This window comes from Anas acuta, chromosome 4, assembly GCF_963932015.1.
Source record: "Anas acuta chromosome 4, bAnaAcu1.1, whole genome shotgun sequence".
NCBI classification, from domain to species: domain Eukaryota; kingdom Metazoa; phylum Chordata; class Aves; order Anseriformes; family Anatidae; genus Anas; species Anas acuta.
In genome coordinates, this window is record NC_088982.1 from 62,520,540 (window position 1) to 62,545,426 (window position 24,887).

Genomic DNA, 24,887 nt, shown 5'->3' on the forward strand with positions numbered 1-24,887 from the left:
TGTGCATCTTGGCATATATGGTACTGAGGCTGCCATTTGATTAAGAGTTTGGATTGTATTAAGTGTACAAGCAGTACATCTCCTTTTATCTCCAATATTATCAGGTGGTTATTAGCTGGATATGGCCAAATTAAAACTGGCTGTTTTTATTTATCTATTTTCACATTCTTCCTTCTAACGTGTCAGCTTGCTTAGGTTTAAATTTTTGTTTTAAATACTGCCATGTTCAACAAAAAACTTGGTTAAAATTAAATATTTTCCTTCACTTTCTTATTTTAAATATAATATAAAGAGCAAAGTCAATGTTTACTTTCTTTACTTTAGTGTCACTTTCCAAGAAAATATCAACTTCTCATGTTGGAAAAATTAAAATGCTTTAAACATTTATACTTTTTCATAACGGATATATGTCTTTTTCTGTTTTGGACTAAAATACTCCACCAAGTTGGAACAGATTCCTGACAGAGAAGAAGGAATATGGTAAATGGCTTAAGAAGCATCATGAATTGCTTACACTTCCAGAATAAAGGAAGCTTGCACGCACAGAACAAACATTTTTTGAATCACAACAGTGAAAAAAAATCAAGCAATTTGTGAATATCCTTTCAGCTGAGGAATGGAGCAAGTTTTCAAGTACCCATGTGCATCCATTTGGGGGTTATGGTTTTAAAGACAGAGACAAATATTCTGTATCCTCAAGGATAAGTCAAAAAAGTAGAGAGAATCAGATAGAGGATGAAAAGCCAGGAAGCAATGTCAATGGCTGTTTTAAGCACACTGCAAGATGGGATAAAGGTGCTAAATCTATTCCACACAAATGCTAGAAATCTAGGGAATAGGATGGAGGAATCACAACATTGGCTAAATGTTAGCAGATTTAGTATCAGCTAAACAGACCCATGTTTTGAACCATGATGGCAATTCTTATGTCCTGGCCAGCCTATGACTTTTTTTTTTTTTTTAAGTTAAAACCAGTCTGGGATATAAGTGGGCTGAAAACTTCGTTATTTTTACAACTTTCTTCCAAGTGTGAAATGCTTAGCCAAAACCATAAACCCCAAATGGGGGAACTGAGCAGCTCTGCTGATCACAAGGAGCACACAGGGAATAAATACAACCTCCCCAGTACCATGTGGAGCTCACAACTGAGCTCTAATGCACTCTCAAAATATTAGTAAATGATAATATGTGCTTGATCTTACACTCAACAGGAGTTACAAGATAAGCTTCAGTCTCCTATGCTCTTGGATCACCATTAATCTCTACAGAAGGCACCGAAGGAGAGTGTTAATAAGAATAAACTGGGAAGTAAACCCTACTAAATATAAATCCCTGGAAAAAAAAGAAAGCCTCCAGCTTCAGCAGGAAGCAAGGGGAGCTCTGCCAGATGTGGGAGCGCAGAGAGGCCTTTGAGCACCGCACACAGCTGCAGCTATGTCTCCGTCTTTAATGAGTGCTTGTTTGCTCAGCCTGGAGCATGCACTTTCCATGGGCACTTGTGAACTCCTGCTGACAGTAGGTGAAGCTCATCTGCCAGCTACTGCTGGCTCGAGGTATCAGAGAGAGCCATCCACCCCCTGTTTGACAGGCAGCAGCAAGAATTAACGGGGGTGATGATGAGGCACTGTGGTTGGCTTCTTTGCGCTATCAAAAGAAGGCTCTTCTCTTACAGGGTTGACAGAAATGTGTGCTTGCCAGAGCCGGGCTGGACTGGAATGGCTTCCCAAATTTCCAGACAGAAATCCAGAGTTGTCAGAGCTCTTTGGAAAATGCTCGGTCACAGGAAGGAGGCAGGTGGCAAGGGGAGCCAGGGTCCCCTTGGCTGACTGTCACGCAGTGATGAGCAGGCAAATTGCTGAGGCCTAGAAATGTGTGGGGTTTGCTCTTTGAAAGGAATCTCTCGTCAGGCTGGGAGAACAGACCAGCCAGAGCCCTGAGAGAGACCTCCCGAGCGAAGTGGAGTCGCACTTCCCTCCAGAAAGCAAGGCTGTTTTTTGCAGGATCCCCGGGCAGCCAAGACTGTGGAACAGCCTTGCTAAACTCTGCAGCCAGTAAAGACTAAAAGCGAGAAACCTTTCTGTCCAGACTAAAACTGACATATGTACAAAAAGAGATGCGTTTGCACTTTGTCCCCCCATTCCATCTGCAAAACATTTCCACCTGACTTTAGCTAGCGGGCCCCTGCCAACATACAGGGCTGGGAAGAGACATCCCGACAGCTAACCCCAGGTCCCCCCAGCAAAACACACGCAGCACCCCACAGATGGCCTGGAAATCAGAGACATGCAGTGGCGTAATGACAAGGTCACTGCAGACGAGCAGCAGCAAAGGCACATTCCCATCTGTCTAAATCTTCGAGTATGCTCGAAAGTAATGGCGTGCTGAGGCTGGAGGACTGGAAATGTGGGATGACGTGCTTAAAACGCACGACCTCTGCTTGCCCTTGTGCAGATGATGAGCCATACCTAAAAGCACTTTGCCACAGGATCAGGTAAATTGGCTTTTATTGAAACATACTGTAAGATGAGTTGGGGGGGCTGAGGGAAAGATTCCAATTTAAAGCAGGTACATTGCATTTCAGGCTCCCAAATAACTATTGATATCTGCTGTCCGGGAGCAAATCATATCTTCCTTGACAAGTCAGACAGCTGCTCTTTCTCTATCTTCCTTTTGTTATCTTTAATAGCCATGAATTGTTTTGGTACCTTGAAAAAAAATGTTTGCGCCTTACTTGATGGATGTGCTTCACCTCCTGCTATTAGCCCTGGTTCAAGGGGTTCATCTAATGCCTGTTCTTGCCTACAAAATTCATGCTTAGCCCAAGTGCTTTTGAAATGGGAGTGTCTGGGTCGGTGCCATGCACTCTGTGTGCAGCCCCCCTTCCTGTCCAGCTGGAGGGGTGAACCAGCTCTCCTGACCATCGTGGCACGTGGCATCATGGAAGCAACCTCCTGGGCTCATCTGGTGCAGGCTCCTGCTGAGATCAGGGCCAACTTCAAAGTTGATTTAAGACAACTCAGGGTCTTCCCCAGTTGACTACCTCCAAGGAAGCAGATCCCCCAGCTTCTCTGGGCAACTGTTCCCATGTTTGGTTACACTTAGGATGAAGATTTTGTTCCATTTGTTTAAGGTACATGAATACTGGTATCTTAAATACAGCAATGCCAACCATTGTAAGGTGGGTCTAAAGAAAACCACAGCTATATTTGACCAGTTTCACTCAGGCTTTGAACTGAAGAGACAAAGCAAAATTCCTTCAGGCTATCTGCTGTCCTAAGGCACATCAAAAGCATCAAAGACAAGCACTGTGGAAATGGCTGGGGTATGCCATAGCACAGCTGTCCTTTCCTTTCCTCTGTCACACTTTGCTGCTCCCAAACCTCAGTCAACAATGTGGGCTGTGTAGGTTTTCCCAAGGATGCTCCAATGCCAAGCGTGCCAGATCAGCCCAAAAACCCTTCGGCAGCAAATCTGAAGCAGGAGGAGGAGGCAGTTAAAACTATGTTATGTCTCTTTACAATGCAAAGGAGGTGTGCTTACCCTGTCCCTTCAGCCAGCACAGCCACTGGGTCACAGCCTCCTGCATACAGGCACTACACAGAGCTGAGTAAGTTAACAATTTGGATGGACACAATCTTTTCTGCAGTCCTTCCCTGGCACTTACCCACTCGCTCTGGCACTGAGAAGCACAAGTGCAGCTGGAGATCTGTACCTGTTTGAACAAACTGACTGGTCTCCATCTAAAATCATCAAAGGACACCTAACATTTACCGAGCAGCCTTTAAACTAGACCATTTTAAAAGCTGCTTCTAGGAAGCATCCGTAAGGTGATGAGTACCATGGAAATCATGTGTGACCTAGTATTAGCTACCCAGATGCCTCTGCTTTCTGTTCACTGTATGCCTAAAAGATTACCGACTGAGCATCTGTGATTAAGAAGTAGTGCTAGCTGTGTGTCCCTAGTCAGATTTTATATTCCTAAATGGGAAAAAACAACCCCCTATGGACCAGACTGTACAAAAAGCATCATTCTGGGGGTGAAGGCTACACTAACAAATTTAATATGGTGTTTTGACAAATATATTAACAAATAGGATCCTATTTATACTCCCCAGTGGTGTATGCACATTGTATTTTCCACGTACTAATGGAGCATTCAGCAATGAGACTGGCCCATCCAACACTGGACCTAGGAAAAGGGCTTTCTGCTTTACCTGTATGTGCTGTGCATCCCTCCTAGCTCTATTGTATTCTCCTTGTATAGCTGAGACCCAAAGAGAGGATTATCATCATTATTTTACCTCACATTTGTATCCGTCAGCTAAAAAGAATACTAGCAAGAAGATAAATTTAGATCATCCACCATGAAATTAACAGCTGTGCTTTGTGATTTGAACAGGTCCCCAGTGGTACCCTTCCCGCGTTGGCCTGCAACTGGAACGCAGTAAGTTTTCATGTGGATGTTAAAAAGACCCCTAACGTATTACTAAACCTTTGGCAAGTTATCCTCCTAATAGTATTGCTCTCATGATATGTGTTAGTAGGTGAACTTTTAGTACTTTTTCATTAATTGGTATAAATCATGAAGTTATTAGCTTCCTCATCAGTACAGGAGTCTAATGGTTTCCATAACCATTGTGTAAAAATGTTTCAGAATACAGCATGCGCTCAGATAATGAAGACAAAGCACTTCTAAAGCCATTCATGGAGAAATTTGCTCATGTCGGTCCCTCACCGTGATTCCAGTTGCACTCCTCGTTCGCAGCCTCATCAGAAGCCACAACTGGCCACAGGAGGCTGCCTCCTTTTTTGGGCCAGCACACCAGTTCTTGCTGGACGTGGCCATGGGAGCTGTAGCTGCCGCTGACCAGGTGGCACTTGTCTGTGGACGTGCAGTAGTGCAGAGCCCTAGAAAGTGAAATCTGAGCAGCTGGTAGAATTTGGCACCCTCCCTGACCTAAACAGTGAACAAACATACCGATGCAGAGGGAGACGCAAAATGGAAATTAGGAAAGAGAAAGAAGTGTTGCAGCCATGGCAACACCCCATGCCCGTGGCTGTTGGGGTTTCCTAATATCCAGCTCACTGCCTCTCTGAAAAAGAACCATGTCTTCCTATTTTATGTGTTTTCTTCTTCACTCCTGGTTCATTAGGATCGGGAACAGATACTTCAGAGTGCTGTGAAAAGGAACGTAATGCTCAGATACACATGGTCTGCCCAGGTCAGAGAGTTTACAAAGAAATCCTGGACTGGGGGATTTTGCCCAAGAAGTTGCATTCATCATGATGGTGCAACCTATTGTAAAATACCCTGAGAATGCAAATACCCAGGCAAAAACTATCAAAAGGCATCAGTGACCAAGAGGCTGTATAACATCGACTTTCCCATTAGTCTTGCAAGACAGAATGAAAAGTGATCTGTGAAACTGCGTGATTGCATGGCATGTCGCTAATGATCTAGATGAACAGAGATAGCATCATAACAATTGCTGTGCATTGCTGCCCAGCAGCATGGCAGCCTAATGCTTTTGTTAAAAGGAAAGAAGAATAATTCCCATAGAAATGCTCTAAGCTGCCAACCTGGAGAATAAGGACCAAGACACCAAAATAAATCACAATATAATTTGTGCCTTTTACACGTAAGGCATAGGCGCTAGAGTGCAATGCAAATTGAAGAAAATGGTTTAAGTCCTTGACTATTAACAGGGCAGCCTACACGTTATGCAGAAAGGATCCACCAAGAAGATGCGTGCTGTTCATGCCATTTGCTCTTCCCTTTTTGTCCTTACAGATGGGCCCTACCTGAAGGACTCTGTTAACATTCAAAGCCTTGCAGTGTCCTCCATCATTACACTGTATTTTACAGACCTGGGTCAGCAGGTTGGTTGGACTACAGTAAGTATGTTCTTGTAACAGTAAGCATGACATCTGGGTGTACACTGTGTTTTAGCATCAAACTGCTCCAGCTTCCTCAGCCTGCCCTTCCCTATGTCAAATAGTGTAATTAGTATATTAGCAATCAAAACAAAAGTAAATTGGTAGTAAACCAAGTTATCAACATGCTAACTCTAACATTCAATTACAGATTAGAAAGTGGACGTAGCAATATTGCCTGAGGAAAAAAAGATCAATTTTTAAAAACATTTTTAACTTATCCAGGGTTTATATGCGCGTGCAAGACCTGTAGCCAAAAATATTCATTTGCTGCAAGGCTCCTCAGCTTTGAAATGATATTAACAAATAAATAAAATACGGATTTCTGGCAAACTCGTTACCAAAGCAGGAAACTTACTGCATGGGACTGTCCTACAGCAATGTCCTACAGTGGGTCACTATGGGTTTTATTAACTTCTATTGCTAGAAGTTGCTTAATATAATGGACATGCTATTACACAGCTCCTTTTCAATTAACCAGTACTGTCAAGGTGGGTGTTTCTGCCAGAATTGCTTCTGACTTTGGGAAGAAACAGCTTCTGGATCAGCACTATGAAGTCAGGTATCCATCTGTCCTGCTTAAGGTCACATTCATTTCTTACTAGCCAGGTCAGCATGTAGCCCCTAGCAGCACAGTCTCTGGGAAGCTTTAACCCCTAAGAGTAAGAACGTGACCTGTATCTGTCTTTCCCAGCCCCAGCACAGGACCCAAACCTCCAGGCTATAACAAGAAGGTTACTTCAGTGGAGTTAGAGCAGCCCACACTCTGTGACTGTACCCCTTCAGAGATCTGTGTGTTTGCCAAGGCTGAGGCTTTGTCCCACTGATTTCCATGCTGCCATACTAATTAATGCTAGTTGAGGTCTTGTGTCCCCCGCACCCATCCCATCTCTGCTCTAGCATTTTAAAATATCCCTGATGGAAAAACAACCGTGGAATTTCCTTGAAGAGCAAAAGGTGTGAGCAGTGTGGCCTCTTGTTTGCTGCAACTAAGTAATCTGCACGAGCCTTATTTATTCTCTCCTTTCCCGGTGGTTTATGTAGCCTAAGACAGTAACATAACTAAAGCTTAATATCCCATTATAAATAGTGCAGTTATGACTAGGCACTGATAGTGCAGGCAGTGGCATTTTTTTTACGATTTGATCTGTGTGTGCAGAAAGTTGTCTCCACGAGTTTCTGAATACTCATCTTACCCCATCCTGTTCCACATGCTAAATCGTCTCTATTCTCAGTGGGAGAAATCTTCCTGGCCACATCGTTTAGTTTAAACAGTGGAGAGATTTTATATTCTAGCTAGTCTACAGCAACAGAGGAAAAAATTCATAAAAGACTGTATTTTAACAATAGCAATTAAGAATGTATTTGCACACAGGATGTACAGTTTTACGGCTATTTTTACTGAGCTTAGAGCTCCCATTCAAACCCCCTTGCTGTTCCATCAGATTTATGCACACAGGGAGGGACACTTATGATTTAAAGGGTTGACATTTAAATAAACAAGACAGAGAATAAAAATATTCTTATCTCATCAGCAAAATGATAGCTGAAGTACAAAGGGCCACATTCAGTTCTGTAAGCTAAAAATAGGCACAGGAGCATATGGAGATGTGCTGTTGCTCCAAGGGATGATGCATTGGGCATGGATCTTGCTGGGGGAAAACTAAGCACAGAGGTCTGTGTGCTGGGGCTTTTCACCTCACTGGGGATCATACTTGAGATGCCTACTTGAGGATGAAGGACACCAAGTCCTTCAGTCTTGGGGATTTAAGCACAGAAGAGGAGTTCATGTTTTTCAAAAGGTAGAGGCTAGGGGAAAGGGCTACCCACTTGCACCTCCTGGGAGCAGTAGCCTCTTGCAGGCATGTTGTAAAAGAAAAGGCGATGCTGTTGTCCGTTCCCAAGTGAATACAGTTTGGGTACCTGTGTCTAGGAGAATACATCTCTGAGTCAGGAAACCTCACTTTCTCTTGTGGGGCATGTATGGTCTCTGATTTACAGTCCTTGTCAGACATCACCTTGATGACTCAAGGGCCTGTTGTCTCCTGTTGCCTACTCTCTTAGGTGTTGCCACTTGGTAGGAGGCTTCCTTCTCAGCCTCTGCCTTCTGAAAACACCGTTGCACGGTGGCTGTGCAAATAGGTTTGGTTTTTGCTGTGAAAGGTCAGACATCCCCTGGGCTCAGGTTGCACTCCAGCCCTGATGGGCTACCCAGATGTCAGCAAGTTTCAGAGGCTGAGCTGCTCTGAAGAAGAGAGGAAAGATAAAATGGTGCGAAGGATTTACGGTTGTCCTCCACTGGAACAACTAAGCTCTGACTCTCTCGAGAATGAAGCCCCTTCCTGGGATAACGTGGATATAAAACCAGCCTCAGTTGGCTCTTTTAGAAGGATTCAGACCCTCAAGGTGCATCTCTAGAAAGCTATTTAGGGAGAAAACAAAAACTTTCTTTGCATCATAGATGTTGTTAGAACTGTCCCTTTCATCTCTCTTCTTTTTAATAAAACAAATATTAGCAGAAATACCTAATTTGCTTCTGCACAAGCCTTATCAATTCCCTTACTCTGGGAATTGATATAGTATCAATGATATACCTGGGTGGCATACTTGAGGTTTGCTGACTGATCTGCAGAGATGAATGAGAGCTGAGTGTACAGATCTCTTCTGTATGCTCCCTGCAAAGCCTGCACCCCCAGAGGTGCTTGAAATTCCCACCACTGTGGTGATGGCTTTTTATTTTAGATCTCTGTCCAATATGGGGCCTAAGCATGTTTGATAGAGACCTCTTTTTATACACTGCGATGCAGCATGTGACTTTTGAAACATGGTTGGCATTTTACCGCTACAAACGCGTACAGCTGCTGTAGTCAAAAGGAAAAAGAAAGCCATTCTTCCTGCCGAAATTCAGACCAGTGTTAAAGCTTTCCCTGTTTGAACAGTGATTGCAGCTTCTGATTTATCAGCTTCTGTTGTCTAGTTGCTATCCAGGCAGGCTACCAGAAGGATCAAAATAGAACTGCGAAAACAACATGGAGCTGTGAAAAATATATTATGCCTCCAAGTCTGTGAATTTTGTAAGAAAGATTAATCCTGAAACACAGTGCTTCAGTAAATATTTTTTGTAACCGAGTTAAAATTAGGGATTGCTTAAATACTTTGACTCTTGGGAGCCTTAAAATACTGAGGCTGGCAGCAAAACTGCTCCATTTGCTTATCCTAGTTCCTTAGGTTGTTTTTTTGCTTTGTGTTTGCACAGCCCTCCCCTTCCTGCCCCTCATTTGCATGCACAGTTACCATTTCAATAAACTTCTGCTACTATAAACCATATAGCTGGCTGAAAAAAAAAAAAAAAGGAACCATATTTAGTAGGATTAAGATTGTATTAAAAATATTTACATATTTTTAATGAGGTGTGCCTGTTTTCTTGGGGGTAAAGGCAGCATGGTCCTCTACTCTTATTCACATAGTAAAAAAGGTTTTTTTTTTTCTGCCCTGTGGGCGTAAGTGGGAATAGGGGAGGTAAATAGGGGAGGTGTAGTTTGCTGTGACCATCGCTGAGAGCAAGGAGTTGGTCTTGTGAATGTGGAGTAATCCCATGAAGTCTTTGGAATGGGGGAATGTGAAGCAATTTATGAGTATCGGTGGGTTTGAAAAAGAGGTTGCCAAACTGCTGTAGACTCCTTTTCTTAGCCTCCTCTACACCAAAATCAGCTCTGAGCTTCTAGTAGGGAAGCTTAGGATGCTTTCCCTAACTCTGCAACAGGGGAAGAGAATTTGGTAAACGTTTATGTCCTCAGACAATTAAAATTTAAGAAAAAAGACAGGATCTGAGGAGTTTGGAGGAGCGGGAGGGCTGGGAGTCCCAGCAAACCAGTGGGTCAGTGTGAAGAAGGCAAATGTAAGAATACTCATATGATTATCGCTTTGGAAGGAATTTGGGATCAAGGTAGGAGAGAGAGCTGAGGATCTGCAGCATGTATAGGTAGAGAAGGTATTTCTCACTGGAAACATATTAGAGCTTGTGTATTTTGGGGCCAATTCACATGCTGCTGTAGGACAGGACCCTTCCAACTGAGTAATGCTTTCATAGAAGTGTGGGGTGCCTGAAAGACTTGGCAGCAATGCCCAAGAAACAGAACATGTGACTGTGTAAATCCTTGAGCAGCTTAAGAATGACTACAGCACAAACTGCCAAGAAATTTCCCCAAACTTTTTTGATTGCTTAAACTCTTGGATCAATAGAGAATTTGATCACAGACAATCTCCAGGAGAAAAAAAAAAAAAAAAAAAAGTCATTATTTCCTCTACAGCCACTTTTCCAACTATAATTATTGGTAACACAAAGCACCTCCGGTTTACAGCTAACAGTTTGTACTTGGCAGAGATTTCTGCTTGAGCACACAATATTGCACACGGTGAGAGTTGCTCTGCCGGGGTACAGCTGGCCAAGTCTTGAGCTGATCGGAGTCAAACACTGCAAAACAGCGTAACCTTTCACAAAGACAAACTACATACATAAGATCGGTCTTATTTTTCATTTAATTAAGTCTAATAGTTTGCAACCTCCAGGGTTATCAGGAGAGAACAGCTTGCATTTGGCTGATTTCTTGCCATAGTTTTATATTATTTATGCCTTTCCTTGGGCCACATACACTTTTGGCTCTTTGTTACTGCCCAGTGGCAGCGTGAAGTGAGCTGATAAGGCAAGAGGAGACCTCTCTTTTGCTGAGGCTGCCCAACTGGCTGATTGGGATTGCTCAGCCTCTGTTTCTAGTAAGGCAAACAGCACTGCAATTTTATCTCCCGGTCTCGGCAACAAATGCCACCAGCTCATGATGAACCATGCCAGAAGATCCATTCTTCAGGCGCCAAAGGGAGCTAGGGAGCTACGAGAAAAACTAAATCTAAGAGAAATTAATGTTTTAGCTGCTGTTGAGCAGAGCACAGGCTGCATAACCCATGTATTGCTGTTCATAGTAATACCCTGGAGTTTTTACTGCTTAAAGTCCAAAGTGAAGGTAGAGAGAATTCAATACGCATAAACAGAGCAAGCTGGTTTATTTTTTTCAGTTATACACACTTTGAACCAATTCTGCTACTAAAGGAGCAAAGGGATACTCAGTGTATGGTGCTGGTAAGTATAGACCCTGTCCTGGGTGCATGCAGAAAAACAAGGGACATTGACAGTTTGTCGATCTTTACGCATATTTGTGAGAAGCTTTAGGCCTTCTAAAATGTAGAAGTCTGGCAAAATTATTGTGGATGGAGAAGTTTGGTCCAACCTTACACTGTGGGTAAGGTGAACACAAAGAGGAGAGTGACCCAAAATTTTTAAAGTGAGGCTCCTTGCCCACCTTGTGTGGTGACCTTGGCTGAATGTATCTCCTGTTCCAGCCCTGTGGCAAGAAAATAACAGTATTTCCCTCCTTTACAAAGTACTGTGAGGCTTCGAGATGAAAAGCGCCGTGCCAGAGCTGGTTGAGGTTATTAGTAATAGCCAGGTGTTTAAAAGCACCATTTCATTTAGGTGTCTACATAGCAGATGACGGATACACATTTTGGGGCAGATTATAGAGCAGATCTCAAAATGCTATTGAAGCCTTGTAAAGACTTGGCAGAAAGTTTGAATTCATACAGGTCTGTGGTTACACACAGAACGTGAGTGCTTCACCGAGTATATATAGGCACAAATATACATAACATGCATGTGTACGTGTGTTTAAAAAGAGCATTTGTTAGTTTCCATTTTAAGGAAGAAACATGCAAAGCCACATGCTCTCAGGGAAGAATTTTGTGCAGGGTATTAAGCTGTCTTGTGCCCTGATGGATGTTTCAGACAGACTTAGGAGAAGAGACGGGAGGAAGCCGTGATTTCCCCTGCCTCTTTCCCCAGAGGAAACAAAGGCCTGGCTCAGGAAGGAGCAGCATCTATCGCTGTTCGCTCCCCAGCTCCTGAATCAGCTGCAATTTGCCTGTAAAACCCTCCAGCAAATCCATCCTGTCTCTGGTATTTGCAGTAAATACTGCAATGAAACCTTAAATACTCCTAAATACTGAGTCACTGTAAAACCTGCCCGGACAAGGAGAGTTTCAGGTGCCTCTGTTTGCACCGTTCAGATCCTGCAGAATGGGTCGTCCAGTGCCATGAAAACTGGACAAAAAATCATTGAATATTCAAGAAGCCCTTAATAATTTTACTACCTGATGCAAAACTGCTGCTGCCAAGGATTTCTGCAGACAGGAAAATACAACACTTTTTAAAAGGTGAAGATTTAAAGACGCTGCTAAAACGATGCCATTATCATCCCCAGGTAACTATACGACCTTTAATGAGGTACCAGAGCACATGAAGTAGAAATTAGTCCAGAAATAATAAAGTTCTTTAATGATCATTAGCTCAAGCACACTTTGGGTTGGAATTGTAAAAAGAGTCTAAGAGAGTTTAGATGTGAAGTTTAATGTGATGTGGGGACTTGGGGGGGATTCAGCTGCCTGTTTCTTGTGGGTTCCTCAGAAATCCCTCCTATGGCAATGGCCTGTCTGGTATCAGGAGATCCTCCTCCTAACGGGGCACGTACTGTCTCAGTCTGACCCTGGCTCAGACCTGTATCTAATGCCTTCGTCTCACATTTATCAGAGAAACTCGGCTCCCTCTGTTAGATAATTTATATCCTGCAGCTGTTTTTCCATCAAAGTTACCCAGGACACACGTGAACTTTTTTTTTTTTTTTTTATCTCCTGCTGTGCTCAGAGCTTCAGGCAGTGTCCCCAAATCCTTGTCCTGGCTGCAGGTACTGCCCTCACATCACAGCCAACACTTCCCCTGCTTGAACCCAGACATCCCGTTGGCACTGGGAGAGAAACCATTGCAACCAGCACTGACCAACTGGGAAACTACCCCTACATGGCATGGAAAGAGCTGCGGGAAGGGATCAGCGTGGACAAGGCTGTACAGCCTTTCCTCAGCTCCACTCTGCAGCTTGTCATAAATGAGATAATGTGAGACTATGCCAAAAGGCAACATGATACGAGCTCGGGTGCGCCGTATGGTATTACAAAAAGGGCATGTTGTAAACATTACAGAGAGGAATTAGCTGATGCCCTCATGTGAAGATTGCTAATCTGTGGGCTGTTCATTTATAAAGGTTCTCCTGGACTTTTTTCAGGCTCCTTCCAGTCCATCCCCTCTATTTATAGCTTCCTTTTGCCCTTTTCTGCCTTTTCCCAAGCTGTACACTCAGTCCTATGAGCTCACATCAGAAATCCTTCCATCGCCCGCAGTGGTCCTGTTGGGATGGTGTCAGGCACTGCGCCAGCTGTCCCTGCCAGCCAGGAAATTCACCTCGCCTTCCCTCTGCGTTACAGAGCGAAACATTTCAAACACCTCCTTTCACCTCTGCTGCATTCAGCTCTCCCTAAATAGATCCTTTGCCTCATCAGGTCTGGGATTATAATTCTTGACCTGGCTGTTACTTAGTTTAGCTAGGTGTTACTGGCAGAATAACCTGAACAGAGGATTTAAAAAAATATATTTATATATTTTTTTTATTTTTTTTTTAAATTTTATTTTTTTTTTTATTTTTTTTTAAATTTAAAAAAATATATTTATATATATTTTTTTTAATTGGGAAATTTTTTAAATTTGGCCTTTGGAAACTCTAGGGAAGTAGGTACCATCCTGCTTATGTAGGATGAGATACTTTGCTGTCTGGAAAGGAGTTATTTCGTATTGCTTTCCCAGTTCTCTCATCAGCTCTAGGAGACGAGCAGGTTGGAGGCTCGTGTTAGCTTTCTTTCACCGTATTTCAATTGTTTATTAGTAGATGCTTCCCGTTTAAGTATTACTGAATCAGGTCCCCAAGGTCCTGAAAACTAAGGTGGTTACAAAAGCTTGGGTTCAGCACCCTGCATTGGAGCTCATGCCTGGGAGAGTCTTGATTCAAGAGCAGCACTTTACCTGTGCCACTGAGTAAGAGGTAACCAAAGTATGTAAAGCCAGACACTTGAAAAGAGAGAAGGAAGATAAGAGAAATGGACACTGTGCATGGTATGAAATATGACATACAGAGTGTGCAGATGTGGGGGAAAAAAAAGGGCAGTCTCCTGTTCTATTTCTTCAGGGGGTTAATGATGAATTAAATTCTGTTGAGCTATGTAATAGAGATGTAATGCTCCACCAGGAAGAGATCTTTGTGTTTATTATGGACTACCATATCTGGCTGCACCAAATATATCAAAATAATCTAGGCAGGCCCATGAGATGATAAAGAAAAAGTAATTTTCTTCCGAATATTGGCTGTTTTGGCAATTTCTGCAGAGCATACACGCTGTATGTTTTAAATCATCCTTTTTTTTTTGTCTTTTTTTTTTTTCCCCAGAAACCACAGGTTACAATGTTATCTTTTTTTTTTATAATGTTTAAAATTTAATATTTTTTTCAGGATTTGTCAGCAAAAACTAGTATCTTAGTAATTTTTCAGGGTTTTGAGAATCTCTGAGAATAATAGCTTGACAGATCCTTAACATACAACTAACAACCTGCAAGCCCAGTTATGAAAATACGAGGTAGGCTTAGATGCATCTATTTATTGAAAATCAATAGAAAAAGAATAGTGCTTGTCTTTGATTGCCTTTGGTTCGAACTGATTGCAATTTTGTGTTAATTGAAGACCACTTTCCCTTCCGCCTGCTTGAACCTGGGGGCTCTGTAGCAGAGTTTCTCTGGAACTCACTTCTCACTTCTGGTGAATTTACAACCAATGGGGCAGAGAAGGAGAGCAGAAATTGGAGCACGGGAGATGGAGCAGAGGGAAACAGACCGAAACTCACCCAAAGTGTCAAAAAGAAAATACTCCACAGCAGTAAAACTGAAACTCATCTTCTAAAATTGAACGCTACCAATCTTAGCTACGAGCCAGCAATGTGAAGCAGTCATGACAAAGGCAAATACAGTCCTGCCTACTAGACAATACCTACTTTGATTGCAAATCTCAGAGTGCATGCCTCTGCACGGGTGATTAGCGCTTTGTGTGAGATGTGACGGGCACACAGACGAGGCAGGACGCTGTCCCTGGCCTGCACAGCACCTCGAGCATGCTGATGCTGCTCAGCTCCAAAACACTCCAGCCTGGGAGCTGCTGTCAGTGCTGTCAGCGTGGCTGCTGCTTCTCTGGGTTGCTTGAGGGGAGGTCCTACATCCCCCTTCCTATATCAAAATCACTTTATCCAGCCACCTGGATTCAGCTGCCTGTAGCCTTGGCTGGATTTATTTATTTGTTTTTAATAAATGCTGAAGCTCTCCTCTTCCTTTCAGCACCTGAAATCAGGCAGGGGGTGAGGAGGGGACGCTTGGGGCAATGACAAGTAACCACAACCTGGTGCTAAGTCCTGCCAGTCTTTTCCTGGCAGCTACGGGCATATTTCGTGGTGCATCCCATGGCTGAGGGAAAAAGCTTCACCGAAGCAAGCAGTTCACTGACCTGTCCAGAGCATATTATCTATACATCTCTTTCCTGTACGATCATTGCCTATATTTAGTGCACTAGGTTCTAATGGCAGAGGCAGTTTCTCAGTGTTTGCAGAATGCCTAGCACAATAAGCTCACAAGCTGTTAGGAATAGACCAGTACAACTCTTACTGACACAAAAATCTGATATTTCTGTGGCTGTGGTGTGTTCCACAGCAATGTGGGTTCTCAGACACCCCTTGCTCTCACGTTTCCAGGCACACAGACACATGTTACTGCTCTTGGGCTCATGCAGAGTCTAAATTCCATTTTTTCCACAAAAGTCGTGATGTCACATGGAAAAAAGAATGTGACATTTCTCCTCTAAACAACATGCAAGTTTTTTACTTTTGGAGACAGTCTTGCTATTAAAGGCTGCTGTTTCCGAAGCTTCCCCCTGCAGTAGGGGAAAAGAAATGGTACCAGGGGTCCCAAAGCAAGGAAACCTACGTGTAGAGTATTTGTGCTGGAAAAACATTTAATTTCAAAGCTCTTCTGAAGAGAGGTAAGAGGAGCAGATGAGGGTCAGAGTGCGGGCCAAATACTGTTTTTGGGAAAGGTAGTCTAAATTCAGTGTTGCTTCCTTAAGCCATGGGTACTTACCTGTTACAATTAATTCTACAGCAGTTCAAATGGCCACCTTAAAGCCAAACAGCCCATTAGTTAAAAAACTTAAGCAATACTATGCACTTGAGTTGTGATTTACCAGCTACTGGCCCTCATAAACATGTAGGACTGTACTTTTTATACTGCTATTTCATTACAGCAGAGATGGATGATCAAATCCAGACCTCACGTCATCCTAACCATGCTTTACATCCTCTAGCTGTTTCTAGCTTAATGATGTGCCATGACAAAAGGCGATAGGACTGTAGCAAGCCAGAGCCAAAACATAAACCTGAAAGTGGCTCGTGGCATTGTATGTCCCCCTTCCCTCCCCTGCTTCTTCTCTCCTCTCAGCTTTGGAGGCTACCTGAGGTTGCAGAGGAGAGGTGAAATCGTTGCTTTCTGTTCTACAGACTGACTTTCCTTGTCCAGTTTGCCCACTATAGGATGCTTCTAGAGATGCCTGCATAGGGCAATCCCTTTTCAACAGCAAACAGAGGCTCAGAACACCGTATACCAGGCAGGCTGGCCCTGCTCTTCTACCCACTGCCAAATTTCAAGCCATGATCCCTCCCTTCCAGATGACTCTGCTAGCAACTAGGATTCAAAGCTATGTTTCCTTCTGTTGTGCTTGGTTGTGCTTGGTTGGCTTTGGACCAGTGCATTGCATAATTGCAAAAAACACTGGTGCAATGCAAGCTGCCTTCAGCTTTCGGGCATTCGTTTTAAATGGTATTTAGATTCAAAATAGGGATCTTATGGCACAGTCAGAAGTATAAAGAGGAGATAACTGTGATTTTGACCATCTTTCACAAAACCTTCACGATTGGGTTAATGTTCTGCACAGAAACCTTTCTCATTTGCTAGATGGATTTTACTTTACTGCTAAAGAGACAGCAGAAAAACACCTATATGTCATTTAAATCCTCAAAATGAAGCTGAAATGACACTTGAAGGATGAATGGGTGTTGTGGATGGGGTTATTCTTTTTCTCATGCCTTTATTGGCACAATTTCCCACTCTGATTCGGCTATTTTCTTTTTCATTTCTAGTTTTTTCTAACAGAGTACACCGGGCCTCTTCTAATATATCTGCTCTTTTACATTCGCCTCTCAACTATTTATGATCAAGTGGAAAGTACGAAGAACTTCCGCCACCCAGTGGTTCAGTAAGTGACACCTGTGTGAGCTGTGTCCTCGAGGACAGGGAGCCAGAGGGGTGGTGGCTGGCTTTGCAGGGCAGGGTCCTGGAAACTGGTCCCAGAATCAGTGTTCAGAATTTCAGATGGCTCTCATCGATAGCAAATTGGAGTTTTAGCAGAACTCGTAAGCCTGGCTGAAAGTACAATTCATCACTGCCACATATTTGAATTTTGAGAGTTTTAAGAAATTAAATTTAAACAACAAACAAAAGTAAGAGCTTAGCCACTTCTACGGAAGAGTGAAAAGCACATGTTGTATCTAGCTCTACAGAAAAAAAAAAGAAAAAAAAAAAAAGAGGAAGTCACACAGACGCACAAACCTGACAATTTTGTCTCTCCATCACTGTAAGAGTACCCCTAAGAAGAAAAATAAAACACCTCAGCTATGATACAATAGTTGCTGACCACAAAGAAATGCAGCCTGGTTAGTCTGCTAGAACTGCAGAGCGTACCAAAAAGAAACGAAGAGATGACAGCTGACCAAGATAACTTTTTAGGACCTCTGACAGTCCCTGCCATGCCTAAGCCTTTTGCAAGACTCTTGAAGAAACAAAGCAGATCTGATTATATGAGTGATCAAGAACTGCTGCAGATGAGAAAGCAGCAAGCAGCAAAACACCGTAACTGCCTCAGAGGCTCCTGGCTTTGCTGCCACCTGCCATGACCCTTCCATAGGATGGTGGTTTGTGCACCAGGCTGGGAACTTTGCACATTTAAGGAACGTGTATTCAGTCTGATTATTCCCATTCTGGGGATGCTAGTGGAGAGACATTAAGGGATTTAGTGGAGCTGGGAACGAGAACACAGAACAGATGAATTCAAATCCAGAGTTGCAAGATATTTGCCTTCCTTCTTTTGCTCACACGCTTAAAAAGAGAGAGTTTTTGGAGGCACAGAAAAATCAGAAATACTTTTACCTTCTTTTAAATGGGTAAGGGGTGTGTGGAATCCTTCCAGTGACCCCCCCTTAATGGGTTCATCATCAGCCAAATTGGTTATAAAATTCCCAACAAAGCTGGAAGTTTGCTCTAGCCTTTGGTTAAGTTGTTAATCATTTGAAATTTTCTTAGCTCAAATCTCTCTGGTTTAATTACTTTGAAATTGTTTAATCTTTGACTCTGGCTACCATACAAGATGCATAATAGAAGTATTTGAGATTTCACATGCTGAAAGCCACTTTTCATTTATGCCTTATAATTGGTTTGCAGTGAGGTAGGCTCTGGTAGCATGGCAAATGTAACCAAGATAAAATGCCACCAGGAATCACTCTTGACATTTGTTTTTGAAACTCAATCTCTATGAGCCGCAACTCATTTTCTGAAGCAAATCAGCAGTGCCTGTTATTGTTTCATAATCTTCCTCAAAAGAGAATCAGTATAATAATTCCTACAACAATTACCTCATTTCTTTGTAACGGGGAACAAAAAAGCCATCAGAATGGATTAACTTTGCAACAAAATCTCATTTTGTGTCCACAAGGAAATGAAATACAAACTACCTCCATGCAGATACTGGAGTTGGCAAAGGACAAGGAAACCATTCAGAAGCAATTCAGAATGTTTTTAAATGTCAGCCACATCCTACAGGAGCATTAAGGTAGCCTTAAAACATGGGAGACGTCTTTTGGAAAAGCAGACGTCTGCTTGTATACACAGCTGTCCTGTTTTAATGTCCTGTCAGGGCTGTGTATCACACTCAGAGCTTTAGGAGCTCTTTTTGATTCAAGGCTAGTAAAAATAAGCTGCTTCCCTACAACACAAAAGCAACTTTGTATAACACTGAAAATGATTCTATTAATCTTTGGTTCCAGATGCTTCAATTAAGACAAAATCTTAAATCCCACAGTTTCACTGTGACTCTGCAGTTTTGGAATATTAGTCCTCGTTCTTTTCATGACATTAAACTGTGAAGTAATAAAAATCAATCTTTTGCTTACCTTCATTTCCTTTTTTTTTTTTCCCCTCCAGCTTGGCCTGCTTCTGCCATTGTTTACACTACATCAGACATCTTCTGGAGACGTTATTTGTTCACAAGTTTTCTGGAGGGCACACTCCTCTGAAAAATATGATAAAGGTGACTGTGCTTATTATTTTGGCAAGAGAGAATATCCTCATGTTGAAGTAGTCCTTGGAAGAAGACAGGAAAAAAAAATAATTTATTTTCCAGCTCCAGCGATTACGATTAGTCAAAATATAAATACGAGAAAAATCTCAGGGTCATATCCCCAAGGACATGAATTGAAATCGATGTCCATTTTAGCTCCTGCATGTCAGTGTCCACTTTGGCTCATCCACCCAAGGGGCTGATTGTCATGTCCAGGATATTTTTCAGACTGAATGCTATTTGATTATGAGATATGCTGCTGCAATAACTAGCAATGCTGACAGAAATCACAGTCCACTTTCTTGGTGCAATATGAATACAGTGCAAGAGACAGGTGTAGCATTAGGAAGTTAAAAGCTAATTACAAATACAAGTATATATATCTCTCATTCTATAGATGGAAGCCTCGGTAAAGAAGATACATAAAGTCTTCTGTCTCCCAAAAGCCTTCCAAATTTCAGCCATGTGTCATTATAAGCTCTCCTTCCTTTTATTTCACTTTCTGAAACTCAGTCATTTTGCATCACCCCACTCCCTGTCGAGCCTCTCTTGCAAAGTTTTGCAAGACATTCAAGATTTTTGTGAAGAAGATAAGCATACGGTCAGGATATCTCCATTCCAGAGTCAGAAAGGAGCTAAGAAGATATGCACGACTAGAGATGCTGTGTTACAATACACATTTTTGAAAAATAAAAAGGAATATAAGCTACAGCACCTATATGGCTTAGGAGCCAGAGTGCTATTTCTACAGTGATCCATGCATGTGGGAGTTAAAGACCCATAGTAACTGTTGTCCCCTCACGTCTGTGGCACATGCACCAGAGTGGCATTGGATAGAAAGACTGAGAAGAGTAAGTCTGACTTGCTGCCCTGCTTTGGGATGGGGCTGTAGCACACTACCTGAGAAGGTACAAAGTGTGGGACCTTTAACTTTGACACGTAGAAAGGCTTTATCCAGCCTCCAAGGTCATTTCAGCTGGCTGGCTGGAGAGTTTGTTTTTTTTCCTTGCACAGAGGATGGGAGCAGTGACCCTTAAGAAGGGCAGGAACACAACGAAATTATCTCTGCTTGAGCTTTTCCAAGCCCATGGCTTTGGTCACCGAGCAAAGGTAGCTGGGGTGCTGGCTTTTCACAAATGGATGGAGCCAGGCTGAATCTATGGTGGTAGGTGCAGTACATAGCTTAAAGGCACCAAGGGCCTTTTTTCACCAGGTTTAAAACAGGCCTATTTGGATGTGCCCTTTATTATCTCAGCTGCTTTAGCGTTCTGTTTGGCTAGCTCTATCTTGCCTGGAAATGCTGAATTTAAGGTATTGTCACAGCTCAACTGTTTTAACCAGCCGCAGGCTTTTAATAGTTCAACTCAGAGAAATGTGCCCTTCAGTGCTGGAATCAAATAATAAGAAGAAAACAAATGTCAGTCCCTACAACAGGAATGAAAAACATTCAACAATGAAAAATCTGCACTGTGCATCCTTTTCTATTTATTTATTTATTTATTTTAGTGGCTTCATAACATCTTAAAAGATCTATATTCTGTAACTCACAAAGCCACTGCAAAGTCTTTCAGTAGTCACCTGGGTTTTGCACTTATGAGAATTTATAGTTGCAGTTCACACTTGCTTTGCATCCTTTCTAACAAAACAAACAAAAAAGGTATTTTTTGTCCATTCCAGGGCTGTGCCTTTTACTGGGGATTCACTTCTTGGATCGCATACTACATCAACCATCCGCGATATACGCCACCATGTATGTATAAGCAGAGTGCAAAATTAACCTTTGTTTTACATAGTTTTTGGGGTGCAACCTTAAATCCCCCAAAATCGGTAGATGTTTCAGCCCTCACGTCAGATGACATGACTAACCTGGACAGAGACTGGCTTTGCTCCCTGTCAGAAGGAAGGTTGGTGTGCAGGTGACACTCCTCTTGGGTCGCTGATAGCTAATGTGCAAGGCAGTAATGCTGCAAACAAGGTTGAAACCTTCTGAGACACCATTTTTATCAGTCTGGGCCATTCCATCAGTAGGTACAGCTTTATTTATAGGGAAAACTCTTTGCTCAAGATGCAGCTTGAAGCCAGAAGCTGTGTTTATTCCTTTATGCCTTAAAATGACAATTATATAATGGGTCAGCACTGGAGATCACCAGCCCTCTGGCAGAGTTAGCTGGAGAGAATTATTTTGGATGTAGGAGAAGGTGACCTCCACAGCCACAGCCAAAGATGGTTATTTTGGCGACAGGTAAGGAAAGGCGAGCAGATAGTTACAGAAGGGAACGCAGGAGTGGTAAATCAGACCAGGCTGACAAAGGGCCCATGAAGAACATCTGCTTAGCAGCTACATACTCAGCTGTTGACATGTGCTGCCCATTCTGGGCAGGAGCTTTAGCATATGCCCTTGGCAAACAGAGCCATGCACCAGCCAGAGAAAAAACGTTCGCAAAAGTAAACCCCATTATGTCCTGGGTTCTCTGCTCAAGGAGATAGAAGGGCTTGTGGACAAAACATAGGGATAAAGATGTAACCGCCAGCCTGGTTCTCCCACTGATGTTCACTTTGTTCCTCCCCTTGCTTTTCCACGGATTATAACCACCAACTGTTTTGACAAAGTACTTGGATGAGTGAAGCTGACAAATGATGGGAAAAGTTAGGTGAAAACCACCTTGAGATCAGTGGTGGAAAGACTGGCATTTCTAGAGTGCCTTTGCTATTTGCATTGTCTTCATACCTTCTTGCAGAGCCTGTCAGGAAAGAAGTATTTCTGCTCCTCAGCACTAGATTAATTTCACCCATAGCAAACCATGTGCATACTGTAAAATGCAATTTATCATTTCATTCTATTTTCTAGCATTTGGCCATAGACAAGTGTCTCTTGCTGCCCTTGGTTTTCTGGTAAGTACAAAAAAATATATATATTAATGATTGTGTAATAGGAACAATTGATGATTTAGCAAAATGCAGTAATGCTGCTATGCGTGCGTGTATATACGTCCACTCTCCCAGTCCTGTGTCATTTGACTGGCTTTAGTGATAATCTACCAAGGTTTCTGGGCCAGGAGGTCTCCTCGTATTACGTGCCTATACAGAGCTTAACGTAATGCACTGCATCTGCGAGCTGTGAGAACTACATCAGGATTATTACTACTCACAACCGTGCAAGTCTTTGTAAGAAACAATTCACCTGGATCATTCTGAGGATGTATTTCAAACAGGCTATTCAACAGAGGTTAAAAAAAAAATAAATCTCCTGAGAGATATAAAACCTTGCAAATTAGACAGAGAGTCAAAAGAGTCTTTGCTGGGAAGAGAGGAAAATGCATAGTTGCACCCACAGGTGACTGCTGAACCTGATGTTTCAATGAACATAACTATATCCTAGGACAGAGGCTCAGTAAGATAAGAAATTCTGACATGAAAATGTGTATTCTCTTCCATCCTCTGTTGGCATTGCAGTTGGAAAGGCTGAGTATTAACTTACCCAAGCAAGCATGGGTAACTGAAGCAGCCAGCCTCTTTGAAAATCAGTTGCAGATCAATTTCCAGAAATACAACAGTAAGAGAAGAAAGCAATATATCTTGTCCTTCAGACAAACACTATTCTGAAAAGCACTCAAACAGCTCCTGTGCGAAATTTAAATGCTTCCGTAAATCAGAACCCTTAAAGATCACTGTTTTGGCAGTGCTCATCTCTGGGGTTGGCTATGCAGTCCTCAGCTTTTCCTGCCCAAATAAGGCACAGCAAAGACATGCAAAACCCTCGTATGAAGAGGCTTACTTCGTGGGGCTGTGCAGCTGGAAGCAATAGTCCCATAGTGTGGTGCCATAGTATGTTTGCTGCACAATACAGCCATCCTCTCGAGCTCTGCATCAGGAGATCTGTGGTCTGAATGCCTACAGCTCTTTAGAGGAACTTCATACCCAAGGAAACTCAAAACTTTTCTCTTTCAGACCTCGTGCTGGCAGATCTGACAACTTAAAACAGCAACATACAAAAGTAAATGATTTGAAGCTGTTTTCACAAGGTTCTTAAACATATGAATAAAATATTTGTAAGACTTATTTTTTCTCTTTTAAGACTTGTCTTTAGTACATATCCTGATTTAAGTGTATGCATCCGTAGCTGCTGTAAACAACAGTACAGAGTAATTTGAAGAGTGTCAGCAGGCCCTTCTGAAAGATTCTCCTATTTAGAGAAATTGCTCAAAGCTGTGCAGGGATGGTTATCTTCCAGTGTACACGTGGAATGCAAAGAGGGGAAACAGGATGTAGACTTCAACAGTTCAGCCTCATAAAGATGCTAAGGCTTCCGTCTGCACTTCTTTACTGCCCCACTTTTCTGAGACACTAAAGACTGGCTTACGTTTAGCAGCACTTCTCAATTTAGAGCATTACCAGCCACGTTTCTAAAGAGTGACATAAGAGCTACTTACTAGCTGAATGCAGCTGCAGAGCCAAAGGTAAGCCAGAGAGAATCCCAGCAGAAATGCCCTTTCCCTGCTTTAACTTACAATCGATTATAGAATTACTACGTGTTATCTATAGTGTATAAATCTGTTTTTCTCCACAGCGATATACATGTAGGTAGCACATCTTTCAATCTGTACAGTGTTTCACAAAAACTCTTTAAACTTTTAAACATTTTTTTTTCTTTGAAGCAATTGTAAGCGGAAACAATCATGTACCTAGTTTGTAATCAGAAGCACCTAAATTAAATGCACTTCTAATGCTGTGGCTAAAATTACAGCTCCTGATGTAATGTTTTATAGTAGAATTTCCTTTTCTGCCTATTTAATGTTTTACATCTGGTGTTTATGATAGATGACAGCTAGGTAGTTGTAATTAAAAAAAAATAAAAGGACTGCAGGATTTGACCCATGACTACCTATCCATGCAGAATAACAGCTTTGCTAGTAGGAGAACTGATTTCAGCTTTCCTAACAAAAAACACAGAAATCTCTCTGCCAAAAGAGGAAAATTCTTCAGCAATGTTATCTGCAATGTTCTTTCAGATAATGGCACATTTCAATACAAAATTAACTTATGTATTTCTTTCAGTTAGCTTTCATTGAAGTTTGTTATGGCTGCCTTTTTCATAATTGGCTTAAAAATCATATTTCACTTGTTTTCTGTATTAATTTTGTGGCTTTACACTTTTAATGTCTCTAGGTTTTAGCAGTCTTCCTCCTTATTATTCTAATTTCTTGATTTTTGCCAGCTTAAAAAAAAAATAAGAGTGATAAACAATACATGAAAACATAACTTTTTAACACTGCATTTTTTCAGTGTGAGAGGCGAAATTGGTCTTCAAACCCAGAACTGGATAAAAAAGTTCAGTCTGAGATTGAAATGTGTACCAGCATTTTGATTTTCTTCATAAAACAAGGGAAAAATGAAAAATACAAAATGAGGTTGTTCTACTGATTTATTTGGTTTTCCTCTCCAGGCAAACCTGAAGCCACCTTGTTCTACATCTATATAACTAAACAGGGAGACTTGGTGCCTCTTCTAAAGATTTTAACCAACTAAATATTAAATATC

At 42.1% G+C, this 24,887-nt stretch overlaps 1 protein-coding gene and 1 long non-coding RNA gene across 2 annotated transcripts in view; one reads left to right on the forward strand and one right to left on the reverse strand.

Annotated features, from left to right (window-relative positions):
• The window catches only part of LOC137856343 (uncharacterized), a 47,820-nt gene extending 28,516 nt beyond the window's left edge, over positions 1 to 19,304 (reverse strand). Inside the window, exon 1 of the long non-coding RNA XR_011096376.1 lies at positions 19,183 to 19,304. This is a non-coding gene — a long non-coding RNA (uncharacterized lncRNA). The remainder of the gene's footprint in view (positions 1 to 19,182) is intronic.
• The window catches only part of TECRL (trans-2,3-enoyl-CoA reductase like), a 60,151-nt gene that overhangs the window by 28,701 nt on the left and 6,563 nt on the right, over positions 1 to 24,887 (forward strand). Inside the window, exons 3-8 of the mRNA XM_068681631.1 lie at positions 4,400 to 4,444; positions 5,792 to 5,895; positions 17,098 to 17,213; positions 19,214 to 19,319; positions 21,027 to 21,099; positions 22,198 to 22,241. Of these exons, the coding sequence (XP_068537732.1) occupies positions 4,400 to 4,444; positions 5,792 to 5,895; positions 17,098 to 17,213; positions 19,214 to 19,319; positions 21,027 to 21,099; positions 22,198 to 22,241 (488 nt within the window). The remainder of the gene's footprint in view (positions 1 to 4,399; positions 4,445 to 5,791; positions 5,896 to 17,097; positions 17,214 to 19,213; positions 19,320 to 21,026; positions 21,100 to 22,197; positions 22,242 to 24,887) is intronic.